The sequence below is a fragment of the Cutaneotrichosporon oleaginosum genome, assembly GCF_008065305.1.
Source record: "Cutaneotrichosporon oleaginosum strain ATCC 20508 chromosome Unknown ATCC20508_contig06, whole genome shotgun sequence".
Taxonomy (NCBI): domain Eukaryota; kingdom Fungi; phylum Basidiomycota; class Tremellomycetes; order Trichosporonales; family Trichosporonaceae; genus Cutaneotrichosporon; species Cutaneotrichosporon oleaginosum.
The window spans coordinates 1,438,201-1,461,890 of NW_027072175.1; the positions used below are offsets into that span (position 1 = coordinate 1,438,201).

Genomic DNA, 23,690 nt, shown 5'->3' on the forward strand with positions numbered 1-23,690 from the left:
AAAGCAGATCGCGATCCGACTCGGCACAACGGGGTTTTCTCCAACCGACGTCTGACCACGAGCCTGGCATCATTGGTGCGAGATCGTCGCCCAGTCCTCACGGCGGCGACGAGGGCGTCTATCGCCAACACCTCATTCCGTCAGGCTCCTCCCATGTCGGCCTATCAACAGCGCCGTCGGCCGGTCCATCAACTTTTTCCCAGGACATCTCGAACCCGGCCGCAATGGCTGCTATCAGCGATCCAGATATGGACCCAGCGAGCAAGGAGATGATTCTACGACTGTGCTGGGAGGAGGCAGAGGAGGCGCAGCAGGCTAAGATCGAGCGTGAAGTCCGTGAAGCGGCCGACAAAGAACTAGCCATGCAAGAGCAAGCAAGCGAACGCGAAGTCTGGCATTTGATGCAACAGATTGAACTACAGCGACAACAAGCGCAGGACCAACAACAAGAGCAGCAACAACAACAAGAGCAGCAACAGCAACAGCCGCAAACGCCGGCTGCATCGCCGCAGACGACGATGCAGCCGTCCACTCCGGGCCTAGATCGGAGTGCCATGTTCTATATAGATCGAGCCGACCGCCGTACGCATTTCTCCAAGGCAACCACAGTCACCGAGCCCTGGGTTCCCGGTTCATCATCGTATGATCCAGACCCTCGGATGCATATAGACCGTCGAGTGTCCGAACAGCCCCAGCCAACGCAGACGCCTCACCCGCATCCGATCAGGACACAGACAGCCCCGTCGCCCATTCACAGCACGAACTCGACGAGTAGGTACCCTCCGCCTCCTACTTATGGATCAACCCGCGATCAAGAACGTCAACCCGAGACACGCAACCCGCATCGCGTCAACTCCACCCGCCCGACCGGTTCAGAGCAGCAAGGCAGCTCGTCGACATCAATCACGTTGGAGCCACAGTCATACCAGAATACGCACCATGATCATGATCTCGGTGTTGCGAACGGTACTTTTATTCGGTTTCCATCACCCCAACCGACCCAGCCATGGCCCATTCCTGACCCATCCGTGTCATTCGGACAAAGCTATGGCTACCAGTATCATGCCGAGCCCTCAGGGCCTGAATCGAAAGACAGCAACTCTGTGCATAATCATCATTACGTACCTCCTGGACACTGGCCGGCTGCAAACCCGGCCTTCGATTCAGCGCGGGATAGCAATTCTATCCATGACACCATCACTTCCCAATCTAACACAATCCGGCCTCCCCTGGGGGACGAGTCGACCCTCATACCCGGTCAAGGATTAGGAGATCCCCGATGGGGCCGCTGGGACCCCCTCATCGATGGTCATGGACCTGTCACCCACTCCGAAGGACTGTTCACCGACTCCAATTCACTTACGACACCATCTCCACGGGCCCCAGGCGGTGGGGCGGATCTTTCCTCGGATTCCGAGAGTGACACTGGCAGCATCCAGCGCGTCCAGCCGCTCAGCACCCGCGTCCCCGGAAATGATTGGCGCGTTCGTCCAGAACCCGAGCAGCTCTACGAGCATATCCAGGAGTTCTTCCCCAAGATTGATATTGACAAGCCTTTCGTGGACCCGGCCGCCTTGTCAACGCCCCCCACCCCGTCCTCCAGTTCACCGCGCAACGCTGGCGACACATACCGTCGAGCTACGTCGGACCCCCCCCAATACCTACCAACGCCTTCCACAGTGCAGAATGCCAGGTTGGACGAGGCACCGAGGAATAATCTACGTGGCGCTCTGCAGGCGGGTGTCCAGGCTGTCGCAAACGCAGCTGCATCTCCCTTCAACAGGACAGAGCACCGTCGCTCCATCCGAACAGTCGCCGACCTTCGCGTGCGGTCAATGAAAAAGCAAGGGGCAAGCAGTCCTGGCAACCATGAGATTGCACGACAGGCCAACAATAAAGCCGGCGTGCATCGTACTTCGAGCATGTGGGGCCACAAGGTAGTCGAGGTTACTCAGGACAACCAGATTCCGCCTACAGTCCCTGAGTCCCCGTCTTCGGATGGCCGACCGGGTGAGAGAGACATTTCCATGGGCTCGCTGACCCCAGTTACCTTGAACTGGATCAAGGGCCGCTTGATTGGGAAGGGGTCGTACGGCCGAGTATACCTCGCTTTCAATGTCACTTCAGGCGACATGATGGCAGTTAAGCAGGTGGAGCAGGTGCAGTCTGGTGACGGCACGGTCGACCCACGGCAGAAGAGCATGCTCGATGCTCTGCAGGGCGAGATAACCCTCCTCAAGGATTTGTACCACACCAACATCGTCGCCTACCTTGGCTACGAGACGAGTCCCAAGTATGTGTCGATTTTCCTGGAGTATGTTCCGGGAGGCACCATTGCCGCCATCTACCGCACGCCCGACTTGGGTCGTTTCGAGGAGCAGCTGGTCAAATACTTTACTCGCCAGATTCTTGAAGGCCTAGCCTACCTGCACGACAAACGTATCTGGCACCGCGACCTAAAAGGCGACAACATCCTTGTCGACGCGAGCGGTGTGTGCAAAATCTCTGACTTTGGCATCTCGAAGCAGACGGCGGACGTGTACGACTCGAACAACAACGGCACGATGATGAAGGGCTCGGTTTTCTGGATGGCACCCGAAATTATCGCGCCGCAAGGCGCAAGCAGCTATAGCGGCAAGGTAGACATCTGGTCGCTGGGATGCGTCGTCCTAGAGATGTGGACGGGCGCGCGCCCATGGCACGACGTGCAGGAGCAGATGACTGTGATTTTGAATGTAAGCTCATTTGCCCTATTCCCGCTGACACCAGCTCTTCCATCGCTGCACCCCCCGGCTTCCCAACGACGTGCAGCTCTCCCCTGTGGCGCTCAAGTTCCTGTACCAATGCTGCCTCGCCATCAACCCGCGAGACCGCCCCACTGCCATCGAGCTGTTGCAGCACGAGTTCCTTACCGACCGCAATCCGTCATGGACGTTCTCCGACTCGAAGATCGGAAAGGCGGTGGCTAAGCGCGGCGCGAGAGCAAATGCCGAAAAGGCTGAGAAGACGCGCACCGCGAGCGCGAGCTCTGGCACCGCCATGTGATAACATATTTCTCTTACTTTAGGTTCAATTATAGTCTGTCGTCGAGCCCGAGGTCTCGGCCTGCGGATGATGCATATCTGGTTTGTATTTATATTTTTTGCACGGGTAAAAGCGTGAGCGTTGCAGTGGAGGCACCTTCGGCCATACTGCGCACACGGCTTCCCATGCTCTGGCCTGTGTGATGCAGTGCACGTCCGACAATTTTCCGGGATGGAGGTGGCTGCCTGTTCTCGGCGCGGGTGACCGCCATCGGGTGGACATTGATGCAGAACGTCAGAGATCTCATTTGATTCCCAAAACAACCACTCAGACAGCTAGCCCGCGGTAACACATGACGTCCAGTTTTCCACTTATTCAGAGTATTTGGAATCATCCTGGGGCACCTTCAAGATGTTGGAGCGACACGGGCGAGCGGATATATCCCGTACATCCAGCGTGAGCATCAAGGATATCCGATGATGTCCACTCATCAGTTGTCTTGACATCTGTCTTTGGACCGTCAGTCTCCCACTTCTCCGAATGCGATGAACCAATGTCAACATCACTACAGCTACAAATCACTAAACTATCGCGACGACTCAAAAGCCCACAGCCCCCGGCCCATCCGGCCCTGCTCACGGCGCGGGAGCGCGACACTCGCTCCACTGCCGCCTACCTCCTGCTCACGCTCACGTTCCGCGCGCTCTCGGTCCCAAAGTCCTGTCGTCTTGGCCGGCGCAGCAACACGCTCGCGCTCGCGCTCGCGCTCACCCGCGCCCGTGCTGGGTGGGCGCCCGTTCGCCGCCGCAGCCGCGGTCGGCGCAGTTGGCGAAGTGGCGGGCACACGGCGGGCAAGCAGCAGGTCGCGTCGCTCGGCATCGGTGCGACCCTGCCGCCCACGGTCATACAGCCCATAGTCGGGGCGGGGAGGGGGCTGCGCGGGCTCGGCAGGCACCGCTGCCTGCTTCTCGCGCGCGGCACGCTCCTTGTCTCGCCGCTCCTTCTCCAGGCGGTCGCGCTGAGCCTCCTCCTCCAGGCGCTTAAACTCGCGTTGCCTTTGCCTTTCGCGCTCCTCGAACTCCCAGTCCTCGTTGCTGGGGCGCGCACCACCGGCCGTAGAGACACCAGCGCCAGCAGCAACCGTCGTAGGGGCCGAAGCTGGGCCTGTGGGCGCAGTAGTTGTCTCGATCTTGCCCTCAACCACGGTTATGAGTTTTTCGGTCTTGGCAATCATGCTCTCAAGCCAGCGTTTGCCCTCGCGCAGCTGATTCAGGTGCTCGTCCAACTCTCTCCGTCCCATGCTGTAGTGGCCGTAGGATGAAGACAGCGATGACGAGTTGCCACCAACACCAACACCGCCACCTACACCGCCTCCATAGAAGCGGGAGACGCTTGCGTCGCGAGTGATCTCTGGCGAGGGACGGCGCGGCGGGGACAGCTGCGTTGGCTTTGGTGCCGAGCTGGCGGCTGGGGTTCCCGCTGAGGATCCGAGCTCACGCCGACCGAAGCTGAAGCCGCCCCCATACCGTCCAGCAGTAAGGCTGGACCACGGTGAGCCGATAGCCGAGTCGCGTGGATTCGGTCCATAAATGGAGTAGCGTGGAGTGTAGGTGGGGGAGGCCGTCGTGCTAGACGTGGTGCTCGCGTTCAAACGAGAAGCGGCCGTGGCAGGTGCTGGTGCGGCGGGGCTGGCCGCGGCGGGCGGACGACCGTCCGTTGTCTGCGCTAGGGGAGAGCGCGAGTATCGCTCCCGCGAGCGCTCGCGCTCTTTCTCCCCAGCGAGACCGACCAATCCTAGGCTGTGGGCGCTGGGAAGATGATTGTCCTCGTCGGCCTTTCGCTTGACACCGCGCATAGCGTCATCCTTCGAGTCGACGTCCATGCGATGGGAACCGGGCTCGAGCCGTGCCGACCCCGAAGACGACAGCTTGTCTCGGCCAATCTCAGGGGAGACGCTTGCTGCCGCTTTAGTTTGAGGAGCGATCGAGAGGAGAGTTTCCGCAGCTAGCTGGTGCGACGAGAGCTAATTGTTTAGCAAACATCCGCAGAAAAGTGACTCACCTCTCCATGCTCGCGCTCCTTCTCGTCCCGTTCACGGCGGTCCTCGATCCACCAAGGCTTCTTGCGCTCCGAGTTGTTCCCAGCAGTCGGAATGATGAGAGGAATGTTCTTACGTCTTGGGTCCATGTCTCGCTGCGCAGCACTGTGGCCCCAGGGTGAGCCCATGCCATACGGGCGCGCCTTGTCGTCATACGGATTGCTGTGTGCGACTGGAGCTTGAGCTTGGGGGGGCGGGGGTGGAGCACCGGCGGAGCCGGCGCGGCCGGGAGCAGCTGCGGTCGCGACAGCTGGCACACGTTTGCGGCGTTTGATGACGGTCTTCTTCATGGCGACTGGGCGGGGGACGCCATGAAGCTTGTGATAGAGACCGCAGGCATTGCACTGAGGGCGACCTTCCTCATCACGGCGCCATAGTGGAGTCGTGCTGGTGCCGCAGTTTCTGCAGCTCATACCTACAGGCGTGGCCGCCAAGCCGTTGCCAGCAGGCGTGCCGCCCCCCTGGATCGGCGGCTTGTCTGCCGCGTCCGATTCAGGCGAGGTGGGATTAGTTTGCTTGCCATCGGCCGGCGTGCCGGCTTTGCTGCCTTGAGCGGGAGCCGATGTGCCCTGCTGATGGCCCGCCGAGCTACCGGAAGGCGGGTACCGGGCCTCGTTGGTGACGGACGAAGACGAGCGAGGTCCCAAGCCAGCCATGAGACTAAGGCCCCACGGGTGGGATCGCTCCGGAGGTCGATCAGCTGCCGGTGATGGCTTGGCGGAGGGACGTTCGACACCCTCGGCGGGGCCGGAGGCGCTCGTTTGTTGTGTGGCCAAAGTGTTGTTGTACGTGGGACAACCTTCACACGCCGCGTTGCCACCCGAGCCGTTACAGCGGCCATCACCTGGACAAGAGCCAGGTTTGGCGGGAGCACACGGCTCTGGGGGAGTGCTGGGACCGATGGACCTGATCTTTTTGGCGGCCGGTTCATCGTCCTCCCTTTTCGGCTGAGCAGTCGACCTCCTGGACGTCCTCCGTTTCGGTTTTTCTCCATTCTCCTCTGTCGCTGGGGTGCCTGGACCAGACTCGATCTCCTCCTTGGGCGCAACGGAGCCAGCGCGTGAGACGGCTGCAGACGGAGCCTCGGAACCGATAGCGGGCGTTGCCGTTGCGGGCGCCTCGGACTCTGGAGTGTCTTCGTCACCGCCGCGTTCGTTGGACGCCCCGAACCCCGCGCCCCAACGGCCGCCGCCCAGAGGTTTCCTCCAGCTCATGTTGTAGCCGTTGGATGATGCCGGCGGAGGTCCGTTACTTGATGTAGCGGTGGGTGAATTTGAGGCAGCCGCTGTTGCAGGAGCAGCAGGGGATGCAGCGGAGGTGGGCTTTGTGGGTCGCGAGTTGTCGTCGTTGTCGTCGTCGTCGTCGTCGAGTTCGTCCTCTTCTTCGTCTGCTTGGGTACCTAGAGAGCCGCGAGTGCCCGATACGCGGGAAGCGGCAAAGTGTTGGTAGCCGGCGAGTTGTGAGGAACGGGCGATAGGGGAGATTGGATTTGAGAGGCTAGCGCGGGGAGAAAGCTTTGCCGAGGTTGGCGAAGCAGAAGTGGCGGTGATGGGGCTGTGAGGGGGATGGTTGGGGGAGGTCGCCGTGGGGGCGTTCGGCATAGCGTCTGGCATTGATCAGTGACTGCCGACGAGGTGGATGGAGGGGTATACGAGTTGGAGAGGGAGAGAAAGAGGCAGCAAGGCAAGGTGGGGGGATGAAAGGAGTGAGAGGGGGGCCGAGGAGAGGAGGATTGGGTGATTTGGGAATGCTTGTCCGTGGTTGGCGGATAACGCGGGATAATCAGGGCACACATCACAAAAGCCCACAAGGCCACCCACCACCCACCACCCACCACCCAGGCGCACAATCCCAGAGCGGCCAGCGGCCAGCGACCCACGGCAAAGACAAGACCTACTTTCCGATCGCTCGGTCGGCGGTCGGCAGTCGGCGGTCGGCGGCTGGCGGCCACCACACTTCGCATGGCCATGCAATCACCGAACCATCTCCATCACCAAAAGTACTCTCCCTCCTGCCAAGCCCAGTCCACACACTTTAGACACCGCTCATACTCGATAAGAGTCGAGATCTGCCTGACGCCTGCTGTACGTAGTCATAGTGTTGGCCCCAAGGGCATGATGGGATGGTAGGATCAAAAGCGCATCCGAGGCCCGTGACTGCGGGTGGGGGGGGGGGGGGGGGGGGGGGAGTGGGATGGGTGGCGTTATCTGCCGACTCGCCCGAGCTCCAGGATCAAAACCGCAGACTGTGAATATGATTCTGGGATACGCAAGGGATCAAGCGAGTCACAACCCGCATGGAGAAACGGGGTGACAGTGGTTGGGCCGAGAGTGCAAGTGCCAGAGACAGAGACAAATCGGACGGATGATTGACAGAGATGGGCAGAGGACAAGAGGAGGCGGGGGGGAGATAAAAAAGCAAGGGAAGAGAGGGGAGGCATCAAAGCAACGTACAGTTGGATTTTGCCTGGGTATGGTTTGCGTGCCTGCGTGCGTGCGTGCGTGCGTGCAAGTTTGCAAAGTCTAGAGTGTAGGTGGTCGATGAATAGAAGTGAGTGAGGAGGATGTGGAATGGGGAAGATGAATGGATGGGGAGCGGAGGCTGATTGATAATGCAAGGCGAGGTATGGATGGTTTGAGAGGATGGGTGGCAAACCGAGGGGGGTGGGCAGTAGTGATATCTCAGTAGATTGACACTCGTATGTGAATGGGGTGGGGGCGAGGACGTTTACGATGGATGATGGGATGACAATGATGATGATGGGAGGGGGATGGATGACGCTGAGGGGGACGAAGGGAATGATGATGATGATGAAGAGAAGAGAAGAGATAGTGCAAACAAGAGGGAGATGGAGATTGAGAGTCTAATCAATTCAAACCAACAAGACCGAGGCGAATACAAAATTACAGTTGCATTAGAGCAGAGCCCAGAAGCCATGCGTGGCCTGGAAAAGTCTCCGAGTTTGAGCCCGTGGGCAGATGACCAGATGGCCAGTTATAGACCCTGAAAATTGCCCATGGTCCTAATCAGCGCCCACGATTAGATGCTAACATATACTTGGCCCATCTCTGATCACTGCCACACCTCTTGGCCACATCCAACCACTACTGCATACTGCATACTCTACATTGTACTATACATCCTGACCCCTTCTCCAACGAGCACAGAGCGATCGGGCATTCCACATGGCTTACAGTTTTCGCATGGCAAAGCAAAGTGTGATGTCAGCGCTTTCGCCTAATCGTAATCAGCGCCCGCTGACATCGGTCCCTTGCCCGCGGATATTCAGCCGTCGTCTTTTGCTATTCATCCACCGACATGCATAGTTGACCCACGACCTTGCATGCAGCCGTGTGTACCCCACCGGCCAGGCCACCCAGATCTCATGTCAGATCGCGACGGACGCCGCCTCTCTTGCTCAGTGTTCACGGAAGGCGAGGGCGATCGGGAGAGAGCGAACAGCCGACGTGCCTGGTGGCGGTATCAACGCCAACTGCCACAGACGGCATCTGCGCGGCGGTATGGGTGATCTAATCGCGATTGCAAATTGCCTGCCCTTGGCCAATCGGCGCGGCACCTGACACCGCCCACCCATCAGATCATCCAGGGCTCTTCCGCCACACCGCCACTTATCCATATCGCCGCCCCGTGCATTGAGGTCGAGCCACCTATATCCGGCCAGATCCGCCGCAGACGCATCCCACCAGATTTAGCATTCACTCATGGCCGCGCAGCTATATCGGCGCTAGGAAGCGACGAGGCGCCACTCACATGCATCCTCTGGCAGGTCCTGCTGCGACACAGATGCTGCCCTCCAACACTGGCATACGTCAGACACTTGGATAATTATTAACTTGCGCCACATCGGTGAGTTGGGTCAGTCACCCGCCCATGCCCACAACAAGCGAGCTAAGCGAGCATCTAGGCATGTAGCTCCAGAGCCTCAGGGACAGATCCGCACCCCCCTCCATGCCCCCCACCCTCTCCCCGTCCCATGCCTCATCGCGCGCATCGCACGGTTCGGCCCCGACGGCTGTATTTACCCACAAGCGGAGCGCTAAGCGTTGCCCTCCCCCAGCGTTTGCTCGGCGATGTGCCACGACGTACACATAGTACACATGACGCACTACTGCCAGCCTGAGGCCGTGGCGTCGCCGAATAAACATCCATGCCTAGGCACAGTGCCAGAAGCGGAAGCAGATGCGATAAACCCCCTCTTGTGTTGATTGGCGCGTGACTGCCGATGTGCCTGGGTCTCTGGTTGCCGAAATGAGCCGAACCTCGGCCACGGCCGAACGCCCCGTGTTTGCTCCCGATGCTGGGATGGTATCTCCGAGACGTATCTCCGTGACGGACTCACGATCATCACCAAGCCGTCGGGCAGTCCGCTGCTCTGCGATCCGGTGCTCATGCGCATTCGATGGCGGTCGAGAGCACTGGCGGCAGGGCTGGCCGGTAGTTGCCTCCAGTCACACACCCCATGCACTGCAGAGAAGTGGCCCATGTGTTCGCTCGCTGTGAGTATGCCGCCAGGTGTCAGGCGGGCATCAACTTGCCTAGCGCTTTCTCTCATGACCTCTCACCAGCAGCGTAACTTGAGAGCTTGGAGACGCTGGTAGGTCCTTCTTGTAGTGGATCTTGAGATAGTCCATCGATTAACCCCCATGCAGTCATGCAATCAAACGATGATCGCCGCGAGACGTCGATACGCATAGCGCAGTTCAGCGCCGAGCGGAGCTGCATTTGGTGCAAGTGCGGATTGGGGGGCCATCCATGCTCCCACGCCCTTGATGCTGCGAAATCGCCCAGGCGGAGCATGTCGCGGCCAGCTTCTTTATCCTCCAGGATCAGCGAATGTGTCTGCCCAGGTGTTCCCAGAAAGACTCCCGTCCGGCAGATCAGAGCCCAGAAGCCGAGGTTGAGGTGATTGTGGCGGCCGCTGGCATCTTAGTCAGTTGCGTGGCGCGGCTATTCAACCTCTTCGCTTAAGGTTCGGCGCCCAGGTCACCAACGCAACTGGACGAGCGCCTCGGTCCTCACCTCGTCTCACGCTTTTGCTGTCACCGGTTGTATCGCTACATCCCCTGCAATCCAGCTGAGATCAAGCCTCGTGACTCAATATCGAATATATAGGAACCCTCGCATGTGCCGTACTCTATTCCAAGACGTCCTCGCACCGCATAGCGGGACGCTATACCGAACGTACACGGCCGTAGGGCCTTCGGTGAGCCCGTGCCCTTGAATCTCCATGCCACCAGCACATGCAGCTTTTTGGGTCCGCGCCGATATCAGCCAGTCCAATTCACAGATCCGCAGCGCCACCGTAGCGCGTCCACTTCGCATCAACTCGGCTCCGGTGGTCCGGCCAGCGTGGTCGGCCAAACCTATCCATCGCCGTTCGCCTGGCAAAACTGAAAATTACTACTTGCGCACCCCTCCAGCCTGACGTGAGCCGTGTAACACCAGGGGACGAACCGGCGGCTAAGATACGACACATACGCCCCTTGAAACCCCGCGACCACAACACCGAGCTGGCCGTGGGATGTGCATCTGCATCCGACGATCCGACGCGCACGGAAGGCGCGGATACATATCAGGGCGGCGGCGCGTGGCAGTCGTGAGAGTGGGGGAGGCCGAGGTGGGTGGGGGAGTGTGGCGGACAGTGGCTTCTGGCTTCTGGCTCCTGGCTCCTGGCTCCTGGCTTCTGGCTCGCTTGGCCAAGCGCCACATCTGCCTATTCATGCAGAATGGCGCGTCGATGCCGCGCGATTCAAAGCGCCGAATTCCGCTTCGGGAACGGCAGAGGCCCCTGGCGCAGAAGATATGGGCCGGGCCTCGCCCACACCTCAGGCCCCATACCTCCGCACCGCTGGCCGCCCCGGCCGCCCCCGATCGGTGGTGATCGCTGCGCCTTTGTGATGTGATGTGAGAACGCAAATGCCCGCCGAGGCACCTGCCGTCATGTCACGTCGTGCTTGCGTCTTCTCTTCAGCCACTCCGTCGCCGACCCGCGGCATCCGCAGTATCTGGAACGATCGTCACACTCCGAGACATCCCCGGCGGTTCCCGGCGGCCTTTCCTGCACCGCCTATCCACGACAGCCAATGCTCATGCACGAGCGCGCTCTGATATCCGCTGTGCACGGACAAGACGCGCCCAATGGCATGCTCGCGCTTCCGGATAATCCGACATGCATCGGAGGCGCTATTTCCGCTCGGCTTGCCATTATGCCCGACACTGCAGCCGAGCGGTGCCCCATCACCCTTCGTCGGGAGCTCGGGACTGTAGAGATACATACGCAATCGGGCGACCAGCCCCGAAAAAAAGGCCCAAAATGCAGGCACCAAATCAAAAACCAGATAAATGTACTGGCATCAGCGTACGTAATCCGATTGCATCCGGGAAGAGGCACCCCCGCCTGGGATCACGCGCCTCAGCTTTGAATCAAGCTCAACAACGCCCTTACCGTGACGTGGCAGGGGCTCGATGTCCAGAGTTGGCACGGATCCCGTGTGGCACATTGCGTACTCACTGAAGTCGTGTGTCTCGTCCGACTTCGTGGCTTGCGCCTGCGCAAAGTCACTCAGGCGAGGCCGGCTTGCTCTACCACAACTAGAGTCAGCGGGGAGGGGGCTCCGCCAGTACGCTTACCATCGGCGAATGTATTCCAGAACTGGGGCGAATTTACGTCCTTGCCCGCAGACAGGACATCTCGTAGCGAGTACAGACTGGAAGGAATGGCGCCGAAAGCGAGGCTCGAGTCACCCGCAAACTGCTGCTCGAGGAGCTTGGCCTCGGGCACCTCGTCACGCCATCCGTTTTTCTCCACCGCGTCGGCGATGACCCCGACGACGGGGATGGTAATGCCAAACACTCCGAGTAGTGACTGGTTTGAATCAATACTGGAGGACTCGAACATCTTTGATTTGCCCCCCTCCCGTCCAAACTCGGAGTTGGCAGCGAGGTATTTGTTGAACAGATCCTGGACTTGGTCCGCGTTGGCAGCAATATCAGATCGGGGTGTTTCAAGTCCTTGGCTGGCCAAAGCGGGTGAGCCCTGCCCCGAGGTAGGGCTGGCAGCCCTACTGGGAGCGGAAGAGCTTGGCCGCGATGATTCTCCTGTTGCTCTCGAGTCTCCAGTGACATGAGACAAGGTGCGTCCACCGCGCTCGAACGAGGTATTGTCTTGCAAAGGATGAGTGAGGTCGTCCTGGCCCGACTCTCCTGCACTATCGCCACGCAGCGACGACGCTCGTTTCCGCAATGTATAGATCTGCAATTAGCACTTCAGCGTCCTTTTTGTACCCACAATCGCCGCTTCCCTGCGGCTGAAGCCGTCGCTTGTCGGGTTGTACGGGTGATGCTCCGTAAAGTTGGTCATAATCTTCCACATGTCCGAGGCGTAGGGCGAGTGTGGCTCGAGCAGAAGGTTGATACCGGCAATCATTGCGCAGTTCTGACATCAGTCATGTTGCGTTTACTGTCTTTGCAGGAATCACTGACAAATTCGCGGAAAGAGCCACCGAGAAGTGTCTCAAAGAAGTCGGGATTCTCCTTGTGGAACTCCTGTCGCTACACGTCAGATGGGATTTATTTCTCTTTGCTTACAATTTTGAAGTCGGTTATTGCGGCCTCAAAGCACGCCCGGCGCGACATCGCGTACTTATCGCTGCGTACTTGTCGCAAAAACCATGGCCGATGAAGGATGATCGTGAAGTGCAGTATCTCCGTCTGGATGTAGAACCGGTGCACCGGGAGGAAGGTACGGTCTTAAACGTTAGTCGACCGTCTGAAAATCAGGTAAAGCCTACCTTTGTCAAGCGACTTGTCCGGAGTGAGCATCTGAAAGTGGCGCGGAAGATCTTCGCGCAGCTTGCGAAGCTGTGCATCGATCGCCTGAATGTCACTGTAGTGAACAGAGTCGTGCAGCTTCTGAAACTGGTTCACTATCTGTGAGACAATGCTGGCGAGGCGATTGCGAAGGATGAGGAATGTGGCAAAAGTCGGCTCGTCAAGTGGATTGGAAGGAGGCGCCACGTCGACGCCCACGAGGGATGATAGCTCGATATTACTGGGTTCCTTCGTGTCGTAAAACTCGGGGTTGATGGATACCGGGCGGCCCAGAAGACAAGAATACGTAGCGTCCGCGTGACAAAGATACGACCAAAGGCGGCGGCGATACTCTGTTGTATAAGGATCGAGATCGAGAAGGCTGCCATCGCGATGTAAACAAAGCGCGGTTCCCGTGGCGACGGCCGCGCGGAACTGGAGCCAGCCTTCGGCAAGTCGTCGCTCGTGCATGAGGACCAAGTAGAGGCCAATCTTATGTCAGTTGATTCTGTGAGGGAGCTCACGAGGATGCGCGCCTCTACGAGCTGAATATTCTCGGCATTGAGGGACGTCGAGAACATAATGCCAAATTGCGCGCCCCAGAACAGTTTCAAGCTGGCCTTGCGTCTCCGCTCGGCGCTGCAATCTTCCGACACTCCATCGGGGTACAGCTTGACCGCGATCGCCAGAACGGCAAAAATCAATGGCAGCGCAAGCACCGAGGTGGGAGTTATTTCACCCCCTGACGCGTACACAGCTTCGAAGGCTAGGAGAATTGTCAGCATTCATTTCTAGGCTCACTCCATTCGCCTCGGAGCACCCCGAGACGTCGGCCTCACCTTGCCGGAACAAGCGCTCGTCGATCGGGTAGCGGATGTGGTTGACCTTTGTGAAGAAAAATGCAACCAGTTTGTCGGCGTGGTCCTTGGCAGGCAGGTCTTGAAGAGCTCTGCGGAGCTGGTAAATTAGCTCTAATACAACGGCGCATCCCCTATCCAGCTGCGAACGTACAGTGCCGGCGCTACTCTCGTCGACAAAATCCTCCAGCTGCTCACGTACTGATCCATGGTAGTCTAGACCGAGTGGGGTCTGATTGTCCGTTTGAGGCAGCGGGTTTCGGCTGACAGTGCCGCGGTCGAGGCCGCCAAGCCACGCGTCTTCTCCATTCTCTGACTCCAGTCGACCAGGCGCACCCGAAGTTGCGGGTGACGCGGAGGTTCGGGGCTCGAGTTTAGCGGTTACAGGTGTGGGTGACAGCGCCTGCTGGTGGGCTTGAGGTCAGCAGTGGCTCTATCACGTCCTACCCCGGGTACTTACTCTGCCGCCACTCGGCTAAGGCGGCGCTGCCCTCCAGGCCATCGACGCGGTTGAGCACCGCGTTGACAATGCGCTCGAGCTTGTTCACTCGGCCGTTGAAGGCGGTAGGCGTCGTTGCCTGGTCACTAGCTTTTCCGCGCGCCGCAGTGCTGCTCTCCGCCTCGCTTTTCGGTTTGGACCGGGGTGGCGGAGATCCCAACCTCGCGCTGGGCACACAGAGATGTGGCACCTTGCGGCTCACACAATGTTGACATGGAGTCTCCCGGTTGCACTTCTGCTTGCGCTTAGCACACTCTGCACACGAAAAGGCCTGACGGCGCTTCTTCTTCTTGGGTTCGGGAGCAGCGTTTTCCTGAGGACTTGGTGCAGGGTGCTTGGACGTCGATCGGGCAGTTGTCGGGGCCGTCTGGGGCCGTGCGCCAATCGATCCGTGGGGTGACGAGACGCCCAATCCTGTCGGCTCCTGCGGGGGCGGGGGAGGTGGCAGTTCATGTCCGTGGTGAATTCGTGGAGAAACGTATGTTTCGTGATCACGCATAGGCGACTGGTGGTGATAAGGCTCTGCCTTGACGTAGGGAGGCTGGAGGGGGTTGGGGGGCATCGGCGCTTCCCAGTGCCGGGGCGCGTATGGCGCGGGGGAAGGCTGAGGATAGTCGCTGAGGGAGGGAAGTCTCTCGCTGAAGCGTGGAGACATGGAGGGAGGGCTCCACCGTCTACTCGAGCCGGGGCGGGCCATGTCCATGGCCGAGGGAGACGCTGATGCATGGGGTCCAGCGCCCCAACCCACGTGTTCGCCGTGGGCTGGCCCGGGACTTGGGACATCGCGCATGCTGGGTGAGGGCGGATAGTAACCTCGCGGACTCGCCGAGATGGGTGGTGGGAGGCCGTGGAGGAATGATGACGAGGAACGAGGCAATGATCGGGCATCGGGTGGTGGTGGAGGGTAGCGGTGATCACGGTCGCGACTGCGGATATCGCGGTCATCGCGGTCGCGCTGCATGGCGCGCGTTGATGCAAGATGTTGGTGGTGGAGTTGATACGTTATGGGTGGGGGAGAGATAGCGAAAGTGGGGTTGATGGTATAGCAGGTGGGGGAGGGGAGAGCAATGGCCAAAGTGCTGGGCTGCCTGCTGGCTCGAGCTGGCTAGAGCTGGCGAGCACAAGACTGTGTGTGCAAGTGCCGGCGGGTGGGTGCGGCGAGTATGCGGGCCAAGACGAGGGTGAGCGACAGCGGGGCGCGACTGGTCGAGGGAGATGATGTGATGATTGGGGAGGGTGGAGACGGGCGCGGGGGGCAGGGTTGTTTGCACTTCTGCAAAGAAGGAGGGGGGGGGGGGGGGGGGGGCCTTGATCGAAGGGAGGAACTATTCCAAGTGCCAAGTGCCGCTGCGAGGTCGCCTTGGGGATGCGCAGCGCCCGCAATCTGCTTCTGCTCTTGCTAGATGCAAGTACGCAGTGCAATGGTATTGGGTTGACAGTCCAACTTGCAACGTAGCTCACAATGAGACCTAGGCGACCAACGTTTGATCACTCGCCACGGCCACGAAACCTACAGGACAGCAGTGGCCTGTCGGACAAAGTAAAAGTACGGTACGAAGACCGCCGGGGAGCGCCCAAGGCGGCCTCTGCTCTGTTGCCTGAAGTTCGAGACCACGACACCCAGCAATGGGAGGACGGCGCTGCGGAGCGGCGAAGGCGCACGAGAGCAGAGGTTGGAGCAAGACCGGCTGCCAGGGTAGGCAGCTGTCCGCGCGGCAGTAAGCTTGAGACAAGCCCAGGGGACCCCGGTGCTTCCGACTGGGCGGATGTTCCTCTCCCAAACTGGGGTTGGCGGGACGACGAGTTCTGAGTTCTGGGTTGGGGGGGAGGGGGGGCCTGTGGCGTGGGCGCGTGTGTCTTCCCAGACTGGGAATGACAGTGATATCACTCGGGCCGTCGAACCGTGGACCCGGATCCCGATGACGAATGCAAGGAATAAGATGTAGAAGAGAGAAGCAACGTTAAAACAATAAAGGACAAGGTCGACGTGCGTTTCACACACGGTGATGCTAACGCGCCGATGCGGCTTCGGCAGTTGACTCTCTGTCGCGGGCCGGCGCGCGGCAGCTGACTGGGAGCGAGGGCAAGTTGCTCAGGCTTAGTAGGCGTGGCGTGGCGTTGGTGTGGCTAGATAGAGGCAGCGTGTTTGTGGGCGTTGGACAGCTGGACAAGGCAGGGTACCAAGCGAAGTAGACGAGCCAGGTGTCTGCCCCGGTTGACCAGCAGGGCAGAAAAGGGGCAGGAGGAATGAGAGGGATGGCGATGGGAGGGCGGACGATGGGAAGACAAGGTTGGATGGAATTGCGCTCCCGGAGGATGGCCGGCGGGCGAGGACGGGGCGCCGGGAGAGCGAGATCTGCCTCTTGTTGGTGCATGCGCGTTGCGACACTCTCATGATGGGGATCACGGAAGGGCTCATTGGTCATCTGCACCGACTCCCCGACTTCCGAGTGCCGACATTTACCATCGGCTTTCTCTACAGACTTTTCTGTGGTTCCCGGCTCAGCCACTAGCGTCGCACGTTGCACTTGCTGATCTCACCCACTCCTGCCAGGATGACTAGGCTATACAGTAGGTTCGTGATCTGCTGCCCTTGCGCGCAACTCGGCGTGCTCGCTCGGCCCTCGTGTCCTCGTGGTCTTTGCTAACCTGTGACCTATGCCGGGGCGAGGTGTGCCAGCCATGCCCAGGGTTGGTTTCTCCACACCAGGTGTTTCTGCAGCGCCATGATGGTGTGCAAGGGAAGAATGTCGAGTGATGCCTCTCTCCGCCGCACGCCACCAGGATCAGCAATTGAGACATGGCGCAGCACACACCTGGCATGTCCATCTCCGTTACCCCGTCAGCCGCGTGGAACCGCGCACGAACGGGGAACGGCAGCCAAGCCGGACGCAGAGTTGTCAAGGTCGGCTTCCGTTGGGCCCCTGGCCTGTGAGCTCTGCGGATTAACAGAAATTTAGCTAGGAAGAAGTCAGCGGCTCCCAAAGCAGAGGCAGCGGCAAAGGCGGAGCAAAGAGCAAGAGCATGAACACGACAGAGGCCGAGTCTCAGCCCAGGCACTGGACCCTCCTGTCGTAACCTGTGGCGGCACGCCGCCGCCTCCGGCACGTTCGGCTGGGTCCTGGACTGTGATATGTCCATCGGCCCGGGGCGCCCTGCGGGGTCCGATTAGCTCGCTGAATGCGCTGTCTGGCTGTCCCGTGCGCCTTGCGCCACCAGTGAGTCCAGAGCGCGCAACGCCACCTGTCGGGTGTCAGACTGTGGCCACCCGCACCATCGACCCGGGGGTTTGGTACTGGCGCACTGATACAAGTGCCAAGAGCCAGGGAGGTGCGGAACGCAGCATGCCGAGAGGACTTGTAATCCACCTGGGGAGCTGCGCTGCGCTGCTAGATGGCAAAACTTCGCTTGAACCCAGCAGGATCTGAGTAGTCACGAGAGAGTCAGAGACAGAAAGAGTGGAACATGAGTACCGCATGTGGGCAATTGGGTAATTCGGCAAGAGGGGAGACGGAGATCAGGGTTGAATACAATCAAGGGAGGAGCGTATATTCTCTCCGAATCGTCTATGCCCCAGTTTGAGCAAGTTCCCCGTGGCCCAAGTATGGATTTTGGATTTTGCCGGGTCTTGCTGTTTGCGGCGACGCATGCTGCCCATCCAAGCCAAGCAGTCGCGAGAGCCTGACAAGCTCAACACTTCGCTGCGCATGCTACCCAAGCGATAGAAGCACACGCGCCACAAGTACCACATGTTGTCTCAGCGCCGCGCATCCCTGCTTCAAGAAGCGACCCAGAACTCAATCTCGGCTCCATGTGTTGTCGCCGAACCGTCTCTCCCCTGATGCTTGCGTCGTCAGTCTCCTGCGGTTTTCGTGCCGTTCAACTCACCGGTTCTTCTGAGGTCACTCTCACGCTAGACCCTCTCCATATCTCCATCGGTCCACTTACCGGCCTCCAAACGTCTTCGCCCATTTCTTCTCCTGATGTACACTCCTCCCGACGTTATCAAGCTCCGCCCTGACCTTTTCCCGCTGCTTACCTGCCCATTCCGTAGATCAACTTCCGCTCTCGTCATCACTTGCGCAGCTCACAGTCTACATCGCAACCAGTCGTCATCACTCTTCTGATGGAACGGTACCAGGACCTATTAAGGTACCCGCCAGAGCTGGAGCCTCTGCCCCCTTCAGTGCTACCACTGCCGTCTTGGCGCTGCTTCAGTCGTCACCTCTACCCCTGACTCTGAGGACGCACGACGTCTCGCCGAGGACGACCAGTCCATCAACCTACCTTCTGAACTTAAACTAGGCCGAGATGAAATTGGCTCGCTATGCGGCCTGGGCACCATCGGTCTTCTCCCACTCAGCCGGCGTTTTGAGACGCAGTGATAGCGCGTGCAGGCCCATGTCAAACTCGTCCTTGAGCAGCCCGTTAACGAGGCGGTGGCGCGCGATCTGGGTCTTCCCTTCAAATGCCGAAGAGACAATGGCGACGGCGAAGTCTGATTGATTCACGCGCAGTTGGGAATAGAGTCGTCATCGTCGCCGTCGCCAAGGCCAAGTCGGGACCATGGACAAACGATCAGCATTTACGGTATTGTTCGGTGCACGTCACACCATGCCATTGGGTGACCAAGTCGGGCGTTACGCGGGGGTGTCATGTGATTGAGGATGTCGGGCGGTGATGGTGGCAGGTACATCCGGAGACAAGACATCAGTGGTGGGTGCGTCGGGTGGGAGTAGAGTTGCCACCGAGATCGGACGACGAAGTACGACCACCGAAGAATAGTCGAGGCATCGGGATAGTGAGGTTCGGCGGTATGTCAATCACGATGTGGATCGATGACCGAGGTTTCGATCGGGAAAACACGAGGATCAGCTCCAAAACACAGCGTTTCACCCTATAGACTACCACTCACGGGTCTCTCCGTTGCCGCCGCCCGCCGCTCGCATTGCAGCATGGTGTGCGTGCTTTGACGAGTCGTTCGAGATGCGGATCAACTGCGGCTGAAATGCCTCGATGAGCTGGTGTCAGCATGATCGGTGCTGAAGGCACAGATATTGCTCTCTAAGCGAAGTGCTCTCTGATGGGCAAACCGATGGTCGCCCACCGAGGAATCACCGCCTTGAAGCTGTTGCATTACCCGGCCCATAGGGCGGAGGTGGCAGAGAAGCTCCGACTTTGGGGCGCGTTCGCGAGGTAGCACGAGCTCATAGGCTCGCACTGATACCCGCATGAGCTGCATCGGACATGCAGGCAAGATGACCGAAGTCGAACCTCAGTAAACGCCGCAGCGTACAGATCTCGCCTGCCGTGCCCTTGCCGTCACCAAGCCTATCACATTCGAGGCGCACAGTTGGAGTCATCTCCGATCAGACGTATGTCCGATCGGTGAGTAATTCAGCCCGCAACGGGTCAAGTGCGCAGCACAGCCGGGGCCTTCGGGGCCATCGAGGGCTTCAAGGCTTCGAGGGATTCGAGCGCATGTGACTTGCCTTCCCCAGCACCCACAAGCCTCACACTCTCCCGGCTCCACATCCCGCTCCCGCTCATCTCGTAACTCACTTTCTGCTGCATCGATGTCTCGACGGGTCCGGGAACGCGCACGGCAGTGCGACCCGACGTGGACGCCTGCTGCGCCTGCTGTGCCATGGGCGGGATGATGGGAACGGCGGTGGCGGGGCGGAGGGTAGTGAGCCAGAAGCGTTTAAGAAGGGACTGCGGGCGGGAGGAGAGCATCGCGCGGAGGCGGGGAAGAGACAGATATAGTGCGTCGGGTTGGGCGGGCGGGCGCGAGTCTGAGAGCGTCTAGTCCGAGGCCGAGTCCGATTCCAAGAGATGTCGAAGTTTGAGAGTTAGGTGGCGAGTGACTGCACGAGTGACGCTAATCTGATACCTCATTGGCGGGCTTCCGTTATCGGGCTTCCGGTGGGCGCCACGTCATTTCCAATCAGAGTGGAGGTCTCCTGCATTTGCCACCCAACCTTCACAACAAAGAAAGTCATCACCTTCCCACCTTCAAAAAACGACATGGCTCTCCTAACGGACGAGGAGCGAGAGCTCGATCCTTATCTTACGCTTGGTATTGCTCCGGATGCGGCCGAAAAGGACATCCGTAAAGCGTACCGCAAGCTGTCACTAAAATGCCACCCCGACAAAAACTCTGGGCCAGAGGCCGCCGAAATGTTTCACTCCATCTCGCTCGCGCTGGCGATCCTCACGAGTCCGGAGAAGCGCAGTTTCGTCGATGGCAAGCTCGCTACAGCGCGGGCGCAAGCAGCGCGGCGCGCTGAGATGGACAGCAAGCGGAAAGCCAAGGTGGATGTAAGTTCTTCCATCAGGCCAAATTGACATCAGGACTTGTTACGCCGCGAAGAAGACGCCAAGCGGGCACGTAAGGACGCTGCGGATCAGCGCAAGGCGGCGGCAGCCGAGGAAGCCGTGCGCTCTGAAGGTCGCCGATTGATGGAGGAGCGGAAGAAGCGAATGGAGGCTGCGGCCGCAGCTGCGCGAGAGGCAGATGCTCCCAAGCCCACAATCCAGCAGAGGGATGGGCCGCCCCCGATCTCCGATGAAGACCTCACGATCACCCTCACTTTACCTGTCGGATACACGCAGGCTACGCTCGAAGCTGCGCTCAGCAAGTACGGTGCCGTCGAAGCGGTCCATGTCGTCCCATCTAAGAAGAAGCCAAAGGCCATCGTCCAGTTCGCTCTTGGTAATTGGGGCGGGTGCTGGGCGTGTGTGCACGACGGGGCAGGGATCGGAGCCAAGGTGAAGTGGGCCGCGGGCAAGGAGCCGGCATGGGTCGCATGGGCGGCTCAGCAGAAGGAGCGAGGCGAAGGTAATGAGCAGGGGAGGACATTCAAGTCGGCGCCAGACTTCGGGGACGTGCAGGATCGCCAGCGCCAGAGAGAGGAGGACGCCGCACTGGAGAGCGCGACGCTCCTTCGGATGCGGCAGCGAGAGCGGGAGCGCCTCGCTGAAGAGATTCGGCGCGCCGAGGAGGAGGTGTAGTTGTACACTAGCACATAGATCATGGCGAGCCAGATGTAAGCTTGCTCTAACCATCCCATCCAACTGCTACGCTCTCGATCTACATTCTTGTGAGAGGATTACACTCAGCAATAAAGCGCGAATATGCCTGCGAGAGCGTCTGAAGTGTCTAAGGGTGAGGGTTCCGTTACCAGCACGACCTCAGCCCTTCCCCAAACCCCACCGGTGGCCGCCAACTCCGCGGCTTGCATCTGCGTTGGCCCGCTAATCATCGTTTGCAGCTTTTCATATGTTTTTACGGTTTATCGTATTTTCCTCTATCGACGCATCGCCTTGCCGGCATTGCGGAGCTCGCTGTGTGTCAGCTCGTGCAATTAAGCCTGCTGGCCTGCCCGTCACACACGGCAGTTTTGACTTACTTGTATGCAGACTCGATACACTTGTAGATGTCGCGATATTCGACAACGAGACACGACTGCGAGTCACGCGACACGAGCATAATTTTCTCACGAGAACGCGCGCCGGCGTCAAGCTGTCGTTAGCTGAGATCGAGCGGGTCTTATACACGACCGTCCTGCGCCATAGGCGTGGTTCAAGCCGGTTCCACTCACCTTATTTAACACTGTCAACACGTGTGATAGATCAACCACGGGCTTGCCGTCGGGGGAGACCTGATGGAAGACGTAGTCACGGAAGAGCTTGAGGACGTAGCGGTCGCCGGACTCGGACCACTGCGGGTCCATCTCGAACTCAGGACGCTCATTGATGAAGCCAAGCTTAATGAGCATGCGCGCTATGCGACCATTCTCAACCTCTGCGCCGAGGTCATTCTCGAGGACATCGTTGTATGCCTGCAGCGCGTCAAGCTCGTTAAGGATGCGCGGGCCAGCGAGTCGCAGCACCTCGTCGATCGTCTTCAGCGCCGTTGGCTTACCCAGGAGGTAACCAACAAGGTTTTTAAGGTCGAGGCTGTACGCGCGGCCGATGTAGTCGAGACCTTGCGCGATGCTCTGCGCATGGCCCGGCTGCACAAAGTCCGCACATAGAGACATGACGAGCTGCCCGAAGTTGAGGAGGTCTTCCTGCTGGTACAAACCCATGGGGGTCTGCTGGTCGAAGCTGAGCACATCCAGTATGCCGACGCCATTGATCCGCACGCGGTTCTTGCCCGTGATCAATACCTTATTTGCGTCGAGGCAACGCACAGCCAGCCCTGCGGTGTGCACTGCCTTCAGCGCATTTGCCAGCTGAACAACATAACTCCACACGATGCGCTCCGGAATGGGCGCTCCTGTCTGGCGTCGATGCGCAATCGCGTCGGGGTTGAGCCATTCCTCAGCGATCGTCGTCGAATCGGGGTGGAAGTCGTACACCATGACCATTGCTGATGTCAGCCTGCGTTGTGCATCTGAACTCACAATTATCGTTGAAGGCCTTGGTTGTGAATGCCTCGCGCAAACCGACAATGTTCGCATGCCGGATTTGACGCCAAGTCTCCACAGCTGCAAACGCATTCTCGCTTGATAGCTTGTATCCCTCAAGACGACGAAGACAGTAGACATTACCGTCCACGGTGCTCGCTGCACGGTACACGGGACCTGGATGGTGGAACACACGACTGACGTTGCTCATGGTGGCTGGGTTACCGAGTGGCACGAGGGAGTGGTAGACGTGGACCTCGGTCGGAATGCCCTGCGAGATGCCTGGATTGGCATAGGTCGCTTCCTGGCGCGAGTGGATCATTCGGCGAACATCATCCGGGATGAAGAACGAGTGCATTGGCTGACGACCTGCTGCAACATGTGGCAGGGGCGAGGTGTACAGGTGGTGCTCGGGCTAAAGTCAGCTGCAGTTCGCCTGTAGAGGCCAGCTTTCTCACTAGCCGACGGTGAGCAGCCGGCATGAACATGCTCGCTTCCATGCCAGGCTGCGGCTCGAAACCAAGGCCTTCATCGTAGCCCATCCCCTGCTGATGTGGATGCTGCTGATGCTGCTGGTGCTGCTGCTGCTGATGCTGGTGCTGTTGCTGCTGCATGCTCGGCATCCCGTCGACAGGCGGAGTGAAAGGCGCGGCATTGGCCCACTCTGGCGGCCCGGGAGTCGCACTTGACGGCGGCGCCGTGCTGGCGTCAACACAAGTAGACGATATGCGCCAGGGCGACAAAGAATTTGGACTCACGAGGACGAGCTGTCACTCATCGCTGTCTTGGGGACGAAGACTGGTGCGGCAAGGTGCTCCGCCCCCAACCCCGAAATGGCGGAAAGCGACGGACCTTTGGCCTCGGGTGAGGCGAAAGGTGTGGCGTGGACGCTGATGTCAACGGATGCTCGAGGGAGGGGATGGGCGTGCATCGCAGATCCTAAAGAATCCGGTGGACACATTGACGAG

General features: G+C 59.4%; 6 protein-coding genes across 6 annotated transcripts, besides 1 other annotated feature; 2 read left to right on the forward strand and 4 right to left on the reverse strand.

Annotated features, from left to right (window-relative positions):
- Nucleotides 1-1,922: 1,922 nt before the first annotated feature.
- Nucleotides 1,923-3,045, forward strand: COLE_06988 (uncharacterized protein; the record flags this gene model as incomplete). The annotated part of the gene is made up of 3 exons (XM_018425027.1): nucleotides 1,923-2,010; nucleotides 2,047-2,735; nucleotides 2,770-3,045. 3 exons carry the CDS (start codon nucleotides 1,923-1,925, stop codon nucleotides 3,043-3,045), a joined length of 1,053 nt encoding a protein of 350 aa, XP_018276277.1.
- A 2,363-nt stretch (nucleotides 3,046-5,408) lies between these two features.
- Nucleotides 5,409-5,486: a sequence feature (Short protein (COLE_06989, TXT05669.1) was converted to a misc_feature.).
- Nucleotides 5,487-12,401: 6,915 nt separating this feature from the next.
- Nucleotides 12,402-14,807, reverse strand: COLE_06990 (uncharacterized protein; the record flags this gene model as incomplete). The annotated part of the gene is made up of 8 exons (XM_018420513.1): nucleotides 12,402-12,578; nucleotides 12,626-12,694; nucleotides 12,731-12,891; nucleotides 12,934-13,444; nucleotides 13,477-13,718; nucleotides 13,792-13,921; nucleotides 13,964-14,223; nucleotides 14,270-14,807. The coding sequence occupies 8 exons, from the start codon at nucleotides 14,805-14,807 to the stop codon at nucleotides 12,402-12,404; spliced, it is 2,088 nt and encodes a 695-aa protein (XP_018276275.1).
- A 2,060-nt stretch (nucleotides 14,808-16,867) lies between these two features.
- On the reverse strand, nucleotides 16,868-17,449 carry COLE_06991 (uncharacterized protein; the record flags this gene model as incomplete). Its single annotated transcript, XM_018419757.2, has 1 exon — nucleotides 16,868-17,449. One exon carries the CDS (start codon nucleotides 17,447-17,449, stop codon nucleotides 16,868-16,870), a length of 582 nt encoding a protein of 193 aa, XP_018276274.1.
- Nucleotides 17,450-18,633: 1,184 nt separating this feature from the next.
- On the reverse strand, nucleotides 18,634-19,957 carry COLE_06992 (uncharacterized protein; the record flags this gene model as incomplete). The annotated part of the gene is made up of 3 exons (XM_018420512.1): nucleotides 18,634-18,806; nucleotides 19,224-19,329; nucleotides 19,871-19,957. The coding sequence occupies 3 exons, from the start codon at nucleotides 19,955-19,957 to the stop codon at nucleotides 18,634-18,636; spliced, it is 366 nt and encodes a 121-aa protein (XP_018276273.1).
- A 378-nt stretch (nucleotides 19,958-20,335) lies between these two features.
- COLE_06993 (uncharacterized protein) lies at nucleotides 20,336-21,322 on the forward strand (the record flags this gene model as incomplete). The annotated part of the gene is made up of 2 exons (XM_018420973.2): nucleotides 20,336-20,629; nucleotides 20,663-21,322. 2 exons carry the CDS (start codon nucleotides 20,336-20,338, stop codon nucleotides 21,320-21,322), a joined length of 954 nt encoding a protein of 317 aa, XP_018276272.1.
- Nucleotides 21,323-21,618: 296 nt separating this feature from the next.
- On the reverse strand, nucleotides 21,619-23,683 carry COLE_06994 (uncharacterized protein; the record flags this gene model as incomplete). The annotated part of the gene is made up of 6 exons (XM_018419755.2): nucleotides 21,619-21,655; nucleotides 21,721-21,833; nucleotides 21,913-22,685; nucleotides 22,720-23,137; nucleotides 23,181-23,424; nucleotides 23,481-23,683. 6 exons carry the CDS (start codon nucleotides 23,681-23,683, stop codon nucleotides 21,619-21,621), a joined length of 1,788 nt encoding a protein of 595 aa, XP_018276271.1.
- Nucleotides 23,684-23,690: the final 7 nt, after the last annotated feature.